Here is a 12,252-nt window from a genome sequence, read left to right as displayed (position 1 = left end):
TAGATGCTGCAATCAAATATATATTTCCTTTTTGTTCAGTTACTGGTTCTTTAGATTTGGGGGGGGGGGGTGTGTTTTGTTTGTTGGGTTTTTGTTTGTTTGTTTTAAAACCAAATGGCACATTGCCAAATATACCAGATAGAAGGTTAGATTTTGACAGATTCAAAACTGTGGATTTTACTGCATGTGGTAGCTTAAATATTAATCAAATGCAGAAAGAAACTTTGTTGGAAGTGTTAGGATGGCACTGACAGTCAAACGACCCCCCAACAAATGTGCTCTGTACTGCTGTGTTTGTAATATACATCTATTTGTACTACATGAACAAGTTCCTAATAAATACCCTGCACTCTTAGAGCCTGTGGGGTGGTCCAGAGAGTTGTTGAGCTCACTTTCCCATGATTTCATGTACACAATTTGGATCTCAGCAAATATTTTGTTTACCTTCTCTACCTGCCTTTCACTAACTCACATAACTTTGCCTTCACAACATAAAGCATCATATTTAAGTTAGCATTCCCAGAAAGTTAAAGAAAGGATTTTTTTCAATTTAAAACAGTAGTTGAGCAAGGTAAATAGAGGAACAAGAAGGAAAATAAGACAGAAATTTTCCTAGTTCCCTGATCAACATGGTAATCCTTCCATCGGCTAGGGTCTTTAAATGAGAAGTTAATGCTTTTCTGAACAATAAGCTCCATTAAATCACTAGTCCCTAATCACTCAATTAGTTGTAAGAAGAGAAGATGAAAGGTTTTAACCAGACTGTCACACAGTAAGTCAGATGAGGCAATGTAAATGTCCCCTAGGACATTAAAACCTGTGAATGTGTCTTCCTGAAGTCAATGAGAGATTTCAAGTTTATTTACTAGGAAAAAGAATTAGAACACAGATGAACAAACTGTGCATAATCAGACAATGTAAATCTGCTACTGGTCATGAGAACATTTTGTTCTGCTTTAAACTAGTATACTGAAAACTTGTAATTCACTGTTTATGTAGGATCCAGAGGGTCCCAGTGCTCAAAAAAATCCTATACTTTGGCTGGTCCCATCTGCAATCAAACATCCACAAGCTTTGGAAGAGGTCTAATGTGGCTTCCAGCGCAGACCCCCTCTTAAGACTCAGGACAGAAACAGAAATATTGACCCCACGTGTTTGAACCAAAGTTACATGCTACATATGCACAAGACAGACTTGTCAGCTGAAAAAAACAAAATTGCCACTATTAGCTTTAAATTGCATATGTTATTTTCCATTCTAGTCTAGGCAGACTCTCAAGATAACTTTGTGCTAGTTGTGTGCCAAGCTTTACACCCAGTGAAGTAAACAAGTGCTTAAAATAAACAATTCTGAATGTGAAGTATGCTCAGCTGTTCTGAGGAGAGTTTTTCTTGACAACATTGCAGACTGGGCTAATGCAAGAGAAGCATTTGCTGCCCTCAAAGTCTCTATCTTATCAACCACCTCCTATCACGCGGTTTTGTACCGTGACAGAATATCAGCAGCCCATTAGCAATGTCAAGCTGTCACGAATTCGCACAGCAGTAACCTTTCCCACTGACCACGCTGTCACATTCTTTGCAGAGAATTGACTGGAATATTTAGTCAGGACTCCAGATGGATGGAGCTGTATCCTCACTTGCTGCCTGCTGTTTCAGCAGCATTACCCAGGCACTTCCCACCACCCCTTGCGTCACCTAACTTCTTACGTGCAGAAGTGTCCCAACAAACTCCGCATTTGTTGCCACAGATCAGATTGCCTCATGAGTCCAATTCTCTCTCTTGAACCTGCATTTGGTGGGGGTGTAACTCAAGTCATTTCAGCAGCACACCAAAAAGAAACGGAGTAGAAAAAATCAGTGTCACTGGAGGCTCTGGATAGAGCACAACCCTGGAAAATTTCACCTCTCTGATAAGGTGGAACCCTATTCTTCACTAGCACTGCTGGTTTCACGAGCAGGGAAGGACGCCGAGACAGTCTTGACATGTGGAATGAGTTCGGACTGCTGGTAGTATTAACCATTCCCTGGTGGGTTTTCTTTTCACCAACAACTGCCAAGATCACACCGTGATAAACCCCTTTACACATGCACAAGGTCAGCTCCAAAATGCAGCTTTTGTAAACAGGAATCTCAGTTCCATAAAAATTGCTGAAACGCACCAAGGGCGATGCCATTCACAGTATGTTTGTTAGCTCCAGGACACAGCAAGAACAGACAGCAGATATCGAAATAACTGCTGCTAGGTTTCAGGTTCAAGGCTGTTCTATCTCCCCCTCTCTGCCTCTTCCTACATGCATAGAAGAGTCCCACAGAACCTGTCCTGTGCAGCTCAGTCTCTCCTCTTTTGCCTTGACTAATACACGTTTTCATGTAATAGCCAAGAGTCTCCTCCAGGAAGAAGGGCTTTTCTGCCAATTTACACAGAGCAATCAATGCTATTGTAATACTTGTGCACCAACCAATGCTGAAGCACCAGCTGTAAATGTACATAGGAATTTGTTTATAAAATCTTCATACCTACCATGAGTGGTATATTGGTTTGGAACCTGAGCTGGCCTGGCACCAGAACTACAATTGTCTTTCGTTAGAGCATTCCAGAAAAAAAGAAAACAAGACAGAACACTTGGCTTGTATCAGGGTCTGCATTACCCAACCTGTTTGTAGCAACCTCCTACTGCAAGACTGAAAAAGCTCCAAGTTCACCCCTAAGAGTGAAGTTCATAGGGAGGGATCTGAAGTTACTGAAACCTTCAGAGAGTAAGAACAAGACAAGTTCATGGTACACCAGCTGTGCCTATTGTAGCGGAAAATTCACAGATCATCCTGTGCCACTGCTTCATGAGCTCAACTACTAGACTCAACTAGCCAGTCATTATTAACTTGAAGCTTCAAGTTTTTACCTGCCTCTAGAAACAGCAAATGGCTGATGTATCAATTAACATTCACAAATGAACCATTACTGACCTGTGTGAACAAAGGTTCAGCTGTCATCTTTCTTTACAAAACCACAAAATGAGGGCTGGGTTCTACATCAGTATTACACTCTTTGAGTTCTTTGAATAACTTATAATCCATACTAGGTAAACTTAATTCTTCACCTAACTATTGATAGATAGATAAAACAAAACTTTGATACCAAGTGCCTTAGTACCTTGGAAAGTTCAAATTCCAAATCTGTTTTGGTCCAAATTCATAACTAAAACACCATCATTGTAGTAACCATCTTATCCATGTTTACACTTGATTAAATTAGCACGGAAGACCAACAAAAGCAAAATTGATAGTAATCCTGTGCCAGTCTGTAGGGCAGGGCACAGAGCTTTTTAACCAAATAAGAACATTGTGTGATCCATCAGGAGATTAAAGAAATTGATTCTCTAGCCCAAATTTAGTATCACATGTGATTGACCCCTAAGCAGCACACAGGGAAGGTGCACAGCACACAGTGGATGCACAACCCTCTCCCCTCTCCAGGTTTCCCAGCTGGAAGCTGCTTTGGCACACGTTTCTCTGCCCAAGTACCTGAGCCAGGGGAAGGTGGCAGAGCAGGATTAGCATTGAGCTGAGCTCAGAAACAGAACTACCTTGGTACTCATTGCTCAAAAAACAGGCAGCCTTGACTTGTTACAAGCTTTTGAAGAGCCTGGGCTGCAATGCTGGCCAGGGCAAATCCAAACCAAGAAAGTGGGCTCTGGGACAAACTGTTCAAAGGTGTCCAGCACGTGCAAGGACAACCCCACCCCCTGTGAGACACGGGCACTTCTTAGGTAATTGTCAGCAGTTGATCTAGGAAACAGTACCAGTTAATGGGCTTTGATTTTAGAGATTTTTCTAGCTTCTTAAGTGGAAATTGAACAAACATTTTACTTTAATCCCTGTTAAAAATCAAATGTCAGAATTACTTACTGAACACATGAATTATATATGGAGACTCACATTTGAGCTGCATTTTCCAGATCTGTTGTAATTACTGGAATTATTTCTAGTATAAATGCCTGTACTAAGTCAGTGCACATTTATTTAAAAGTAGTTTCCTCAGAATTGCAATAAATTTTTGCCAACAAATCTAAAATGTAAAAGGCACATTATGTAGTTGTGTTACTCTTTAAATAACTCACAAGGTAAAGTCACAAGATAAACTCAAAGACAAGAAAAAGGCACTTAGCAAAGCAATAAATAGCCTTCATGATTTAATATTTAAAAGCCTCTGCAATTGTGCTGGTATTAGAAAACTTCAGAGGAGTAAAAAGATAACTAGAAATAAAAAAAGACATCAAGCCACAATCCAGGAGCAAGCTGGGCAGAAAGCTGGAATCATCCTTACCTTTTTACCATTCACAAAGAAAACAAGTTCATCCCCTGTCTCGTTTGGAGCCATACTGCACACTTTCCAAAATCCACTCAAATAGGGCCACAGATCACCCTTCCGAGAGCAGCCCCACGCCCCACAGCAAAGTGAGCACCAGCAATACGACAAGTAATATGAGTCTGCCTCGAGAATGTTTGACTTTATTTCTACATCGGTGCCCTGTGAAACCCCATATTATATAAGAAGCAGCGAAGAGGCGTGCCAGCTGCCTTTGGTTGGTGCTTCTGCAGCGGTAATAACAGAAAAGGAACTGGAACGAGCAGAGTGACCCGCCCCCTTTTATATAGCAATAGATCACAATTCAGCTGCATTCCCTTTAGATTATCCTGCCAGGCTTGGGGCACTCAGAGTGTGCCACTGCGACAGCTGCCAGCAGCTCACTGTGTTTTGCAATACAATGCAAACTTCAGGGAAGGGGGGGGTTCTCCCAAATATCCCTCCCCGAATATTGACATGGAAAAGCTTTGCTTCCCTCTCTCTGTGGATAGCCATCCACCTGGCACTGGCCACACTGAGGTGTTCCTCATGAGAGCACCTGCTTATTTAAAAACTCCTATACACACGCATCAGCTAGTAGGCTGACTGCAAGACTATTTCACTATTTCTCTTTAGTTTTAAAGCTACAGTGTCCTCTTCCACCTGCAAGGACATAATTTACACAGTTATGTATTCATCCAGACAAAAGCAATTCTAGAGAACTGGAACTCAGAAGAGGTGCTGAGCTAAGACCACGATGTTTCCACTGGGCTTTTAAAGCCTTCGGACTTACCTTTTTTGGTTTCCTCTTCACATACTGGATATTGGGTGCATGTTGCCAGTGAAACACAGAGGAAAGAAAGTTCTTTGAAGAATTTTTTGTCTTCCATTTCCTTGCCAGTGGTTTCTTCTGGTTTCTCCATTACATGACCATATATTTTGCATTGTTGAAGTCTTCCTGTTTTTTCTTCCAAAGTTGTTGCAGAATTGCCCTCAGACCCCTAGATATGACATGAGTTGGTTTAATGAACAAAATACCTGAATTATTCACAAAACAGCACAATTCCAAAGTCTCATGGAAGTTTCTTGGTAGTGTGCTTACTCTTGTCTGCCTTATTCTGATTATTGCAACTTTACTTTCTCTCTTCAGCATAGCGGGCTTATTAGTTTAAATTAGCTTTTTTGCTGCCTTAAAATCCCTGGGAAAGCACTACATCAAAGTCCCCTTTCCAGGAAACTCTCTGAACAATTCACAAAACAACAAAATCTAATTAAGTTACCATTTTCAGAAACAGTCTTTCCTTCAGTATTTTAGAAATATGTCAGAGTGAATACAATACATACATTATTTTTACTAGCTTTTCTCTTCAGACTTACGTATTCTATTGCCCAGTCTATCCCCTACAAAAGCTATTTTATAACAAATGTCAAACATTTTCTCAGCACTACTTTACATGCACGCAGTTTGCTGAAAGTATAGTTCACAGCAAACTTGTGCTTATCACTGGCTGCCTTAATCTATATTTGCAACGAAGTTATGCACAGCTGAACCAGCACTGACACCTATTGTCTGGCACCTCCCACTTCGTAGTATAGGAGCATTAGATAAATTACACTTTTCTCCAAGAAATCTTCACCACTGTTACGTTATATCTACGTGCAAATTTATGCAAGCACTACCCTCGCATAGCAAGCATCAATCTCAAAATTAGTGTACACAAGCTTAGTACTCATAAAGAGTTTTGTAATATTTTAAATAACAATTATTACTCATAACCACCGGTAACACTTTACAGCAATCTCAAAGCAACTAGCCATTACAGCATTACAACCAAAATCAAACATGCTTGGTTTCCTAATCTGTGTTTTCCAGAATGCACAATGTCTTCTTAGGTTGTAATCCTGTCGCCTCTTTTTTAAGGAATCCCAAGCCTTTTTCCTAGCCTTGGTGATAACCTTATAGCTAAACTATCCCTTCTTGCTAAATCAGCAAACAGAATCTTACAATATTCCATTGTAATGTTTATTTCTGAGCCATCAACCTGCTGTATACATAATGTAAAAATAAAGATAAATACATCTATGATAGTAACCTCTATATGTAGATTACACAGGAATATAAAACTCCAGACCTCATCTCAACAGGGTCACCAATCATACAACATTAAATTCATTCATTCTCCCCCAACCCCAACGGGACGGTCTACTACTATACCCATTTCACAGGCAGAGAACCAAGGCACCTAGACCAGGAATTTTCCAAATCCACTAAATAACTCTGGAACATGAGAACTCATGCTGTTGAAGTCTCTTAGCCATTTTTGAAAATCCCAGCCTGAACAGAACAGTGGATTACCAGAAAAAGAACACCAACCCTCATTAAACTTCTGTAACATAGGATCTCCATTCAGTGAGCTAAAATTAAAAGCTTTTGTCAATCAAACACAACTTGTTTATGAGACAAAATATTCTGACTTACCAGTCAGTTACAGCCTAGCAGGTTTCCCATTTTAGAAATCGTCCCTTTGCCCATTCATAACTCAGAGGTAGTTAGTTTTAGAAGTTCAAAATTCCCTGTAGTCTGACTCAGTTATTAAAGAGCCCCAGTAAGCAGTTGATGTTAGTCAAGAACTATTAAAAAAAGAAAAAAAAAAAGCAGCTGGCTTTTCTCATTCTGACTAGTTAATCCTGGGGATCTGGCTGTTGCAATCACAATGATAATTAGTTCTGCAGATGATCATATGCATAGCTCAAGAAATACAGTGACATTTACGGAAGCTCCATTCCTGCCTAAGGAGTTTACCACCAGAATCAGGTAAATGCATGGAAGTATAACAACAAACCAATACCAGAGGTAATAAAGGAAAAGGCTTAAAACAAAGGTCAGAAGGTTTGTCACTTTGTTCTCATGTTCCTCTTGCAGGAAACAGGGGAAAGAGGAAGAAAGTACAGGCAGCTCTAAAGAGGGTTCTGTGGAGGAATTTATGAGGAGCAGTTTGGTAAAGCAAGTAGTAAAGAAAACAAAGTCCCAAGTCACTGCTTTAATGCCATACCCCATGTATCAAGCTTCCAGGGTTTTCACATTAACTCTGTGTGCCTCCTGTCCCTGGTAGCTGGACTCCTACAAATGTATGAAGCATCCGCTCTCGCTAAAACCTGTGGACAGCATCTTTCACCTGAAGCGGAAACTATTTGTTTGCTTTAGATCTGAAATCCTTCTTCAGTGGACACAGATATCCTTTCTGGGAACATGCACTGGCACTCTTTTCAGGGATCCCAAGAGGTCTCATTCTGCTGAAATTAGGGTCAGCTGTGAGAGCATATGAGGTTAGTTGGGGCTTTACGTACCATATCTTTTACTTCTTAAAGATTCCTTTCCAGAATATAAACTATTAGCGGTTGTGTTACTTTGCTGCAAGTGTTCTCTGTATAAGTTAATAAAAATCAATCAATCAATCACACCGTGTTGATTGCAGAATATGAAGGCAAAGAGTGTTGTCTGAAGATATCAGGTCTCCCTTGGCATCACCTACCGACCACTCTTGAAGACAGGCTCCTGAAATAAGTGGACATTTTATATGACTGGATAGGGACATTCATACTCTATTGGCAAAGTCTCACAAAAGAATCTCAAAGAAATACAATCTTTCCAGGGTCCTAATACAGGCAGTAAACTTATTACTTTGCAATAACAAAAAAAAATCCATAAAATTGCCACACAAGTATGGAAGTAAGATATTGCTTATCTTTTCAAGGGCATTTCTCAGGTAAAAAAAAAAAAAATCACAAGTTATATGCACTTTCTTACAAGAAAATTTCTTTCTGGTTACAGATATAACTTTAAAGTAGATCATGGTCACAAAGCAAATATGAATTGGATCTCCTCATTGAGGGTTGTGAGTGGATACTGGCTCATTATTAATGAATCACTAATCAGTGTCCAGCTTATAATTATATTAATACTTTCTAATTGTATGGATTCATTTCACGAATTATGACCTCTTCACCTGCATTTGAAGATGGGTGGAGTTTAATTATAGTTCTTTTCGTCCTACCACCTGCTTCCTCTGACAGCAAGAGTGAACAAAGTTGGTTAATTCTGCCCTCTGTTGAGAAGTACTGGTTGTCACGACTAAAGCAAGACTTGTTTTAATTCATTTGCAGTTTTTCTTTCATTACCTGGTTCCAGCAGACCAAACAGAGGATGTTACAGATATCTGACCTGAAAAGCAAACTCTTTTCAAGCAGGTTTTTTAATGCATGTTCCTCGCCTTCATCAGCAGCTGACTTGACATCTATCAGTTGTTTTTACTTGCTTCCAGGGTATCATGAGAGATAAAAATATCAGAAACCTATCCTGGTAATCTCACTCAAAACCAGTAAAATATTTTAATCTTTCTTCTTGGCCTTTTTTTCTCTTCATCTGCTGATATTCTAGGTGTACCGTTTGTATGTAGTCATAACTGTCCCAGGACGCAGAAAGAAGCAGAGAGCAGCTGCTGTCATTGTCACAGGTGGAAGCATTGTGTCCAGTGGGTGTTTAAAGGAGGAAAGGTGGGGGCTGGACACAGCTGCAACAACCAGGTAGAACTCTTCATTCTTCTGAACACCTCCTCTCTGGCATCAAATAATACCCTGATATTCCAAGATCCCTAAGCAAGGAAGCAGGAGCTTCTGGGCTAGTCTAAATAAGTATAAGCTGATTCCTATACCTAGCTTGCATAAACACATGCTGATTTTTCCACTACTTTTCTTCACAGGAGGGTCTCTAACACAGAGGTCTGCCTCTCTTATTTATTTCTGCCCCTGTGAAGGTATGCATCAATTTTGCTCAGAAGATCATTAAATCTAGTTTTCTCTTGTCGATACACCAAGTGCAGTTTAGCACATGGCTCCTTGTCAAAACTCTGATACCAGCTCTGTGGTGTTAATTTCTATTTAATATGCTGTCCTAAACCTGCCCAGGCATCTGCACAAGTCCTCTGGCTGTCCTGTGTATCTCACTGCTAATCACTTTCTCATTTTAGAATGCAATATTTTAGTGGGCAGTTTGTTCAAAAGACAAAAGATCCTTCACAGCTGCTTCTGCTAACACAAAAGGCTTCCTGAGTTGACCTAACATTTGATTGTTCTATCTAGGAAGGATTTGTATGCCAAAAGCTTGTGAGCATTCTCCAACTACTTGTTTAAGAAAAAGACTGCCTGTCTTCACAGATGCTGCCTAAACAGAGTTCTGGACACCTTCTTACCTTGCACTATGATTTCTTTCTAGCTCCCAACTAGCCTCTACCATTAAGATGACTGACAGTTGTCAAAAGTAGACTTATCTAAACTGGACAAGTATGGCAAGTCAGTCCCCCAGAAGAGCTTTGTTATCAGTATAACATAGGAGAGCAGATGCCATCATCATCACTGAAACAAGGCACTTGTCTGAAATTACAGCCACCGTGGTCAGCTTGTATCCCCCAGACTGTCTTGATTTCTCACCAAAACAAACTCATTCTAAATTATTTGCTTTTACTATGTAATAGTAACAGACAATAAACATCAGGCAGGAAAGAAAAGGCCACACTGGAAAATCATAGACAGTGCTGGCTCAAGAGCAATTGCTGTAAACTCAGCATGAATCCTTTAACGTGAAAATTAGAAAAGCTATAAACATTACAGCAGTAACACTGAAGAACAGGCTTCCAAGAGAAGTGGTGCATGAAAGAAAGATTAACTGCTTTCAAAATGAACTTTGAACAGCCTACAAATGGACATTATGCATATATTACAGAAGTTGAAACTGAAATTACTTGAAGTTCTGTGCATCCCCTCATGTCCAGAAGACAGATTTTCTTAAGTCATGTTCCTGATATCTTAGTCTCAACCCAAAATAAAAAAAGCTTTAATTCCCAAAGTTAGTTTATTAAGATTGAACAGGGAAGAAAGCTGACTGTACATGGAAAGCCTGGAATGATGTACATCTTAAACATGTCTAGGAATGCCTGACTTCTCAGAACAAATATTCTTAATTACCTGCATTATTTTCAAACACAAGTACTTCCTAGCCAGGCTTCCTACTTTCAGTGATAGACCTTATGCCCAAGTACGTACACTTAAAGGCACTGAACAGAAATCTTACACCTTCATCACTCCTGGAGCTTCCCAATTCACGAAGAACAAGTGACCTCCACTTTTCAAGAGTTCACTTGGAAACAGGGAACTTAGGACAGGGAACTGCTGGAGAGGGTCCAGCACAGGGCAACGAAGATGATTAAGGGAGTGGAGCACCTCCCTTATGAAGAAAGGCTGAGGGAGCTGGGTCTCTTTAGTTTGGAGAAAAGGAGACTAAGGGGGGACCTCATTAATGTTTATAAATGTTTATAAATATATAAAGGGTGAGTGCCATGAGGATGGAGCCAGGCTCTTCTCGGTGGCAAACAATGATAGGACAAGGGGTAGTGGGATCAAGCTAGAACACAAGAGGTTCCGCTTAAATTTGAGAAGAAACTTCTTCTCAGTAAGGGTGCCAGAGCACTGGAACAGGCTGCCCAGGGAGGTTGTGGAGTCTCCTTCTCTGGAGACATTCAAAACCCGCCTGGACATGTTCCTGTGCGACCTCATCTAGGTGTTCCTGCTCCAGCAGGGGGATTGGACTAGATGATCTTTTGAGGTCCCTTCCAATCCCAAACATACTGTGATACTGTGAAACCAGTTAAGAGATTAACGTATTCCCTCCATTACATTTATTCCTATATTTGCATGATGAACTTACAAATGTAAAATATTTCTGGATGTTTACCATTATTGCCCTTCGTACAACCAGATGACAAATATGCCAGTTTTCACCTCCCTTTTGGAGTGGCTTCCTTTTTTAATAAAACTGGTTTCCCACCACTGTTATTTTGTATCATCATGTACTATTTTATATCTGAATACAAAAGACAGAGCCTATAGTTTTCATGGGTTGGCAGGAGGTTGCTTTGAAGAATTCAAGGAGGCAAAATGAGGTTGAGATATTTACCAACAAATTAATTACAGGGCTGTTAAAATAAAATAGCCAGCATGAATAATGTAGACACCTAACTAGAGTACAGATATACCTGTACTCTCAGGAGAATGCTGCTGATGTACCTTGATGTAAACACGATTAACAATCTCATTAAATTAAGATTATGAGATGGGCTTTAACCAAACAGCTTAGAAAAGTACTTGAGAAAATGATGAAAGGGTAAGATAAGGTGTATGCATATAAGAATTCACAAAGCTGCTTTTCCCAGGACAGGGTAATTGTGCCCTAATGGTTAACAAGGCTGGGACCCTATAAACTGAAAACAGACTGTTAGCTGATGTTGCTCTCTGTTATCTCTGTTACTAGCAATACAGGAATACCCAATCACACTTGTCTGCTCTCTGCTGAATAAAACCATGGTCTCTTTGCAGTGATTTTTTCAGTGATCCTTACAATAGATAAATCAGATCTAGCACAGCATCTCTAGTTTAAGCAGTCAGAGTAGACAACAATACTTAAAAAAAAAAGGTGATCAAAAGCTTTTATTCCCTTGAACAAAGTATAAGCCATTCTATATAATTAAAACCACAGTGGAGTTGAATCCCAAATTTCGAATCCATCTCCTGCAGACTATGATGCTTCCAATCCTAAATTGGACTCCATATATAAGAGCTCTGATATTTACTTCCCAGGAGAGTTACAGCAATGGTCCTATAACATTATTTGTTTTACTACCATGATAGAATGCTTCCAGTAAGAGGGAGAGATTTCATTTTCTGTGACACAAAGCTTGCAATCTAAAACAAAAGTGTCTGAAGGGAGAAAAAAATAGGCTAAAAGAGCCCAGAAGAAAGACCCAGTTCTTATTATTTTTAAGATGGTGATTACTGTAGCAGGTAATAGCTTCT

The 12,252-nt window shown here is 39.9% G+C and overlaps 1 protein-coding gene across 1 annotated transcript in view; it reads right to left on the bottom strand.

Moving 5' to 3' along the window:
- The window catches only part of XDH (xanthine dehydrogenase), a 52,434-nt gene extending 47,834 nt beyond the window's left edge, over positions 1-4,600 (bottom strand). Inside the window, exon 1 of the mRNA XM_065058646.1 lies at positions 4,327-4,600. Within this exon, the coding sequence (XP_064914718.1) occupies positions 4,327-4,380 (54 nt within the window). The 5' untranslated portion in view covers positions 4,381-4,600. The remainder of the gene's footprint in view (positions 1-4,326) is intronic.
- Between the last annotated feature and the right edge of the window lie 7,652 nt (positions 4,601-12,252).

Source organism: Columba livia, chromosome 3 (assembly GCF_036013475.1).
Source record: "Columba livia isolate bColLiv1 breed racing homer chromosome 3, bColLiv1.pat.W.v2, whole genome shotgun sequence".
Lineage (NCBI taxonomy): Eukaryota > Metazoa > Chordata > Aves > Columbiformes > Columbidae > Columba > Columba livia.
Note: the sequence above shows the minus strand (reverse complement) of the source record. Positions and strands in the feature narration are given on the sequence as shown.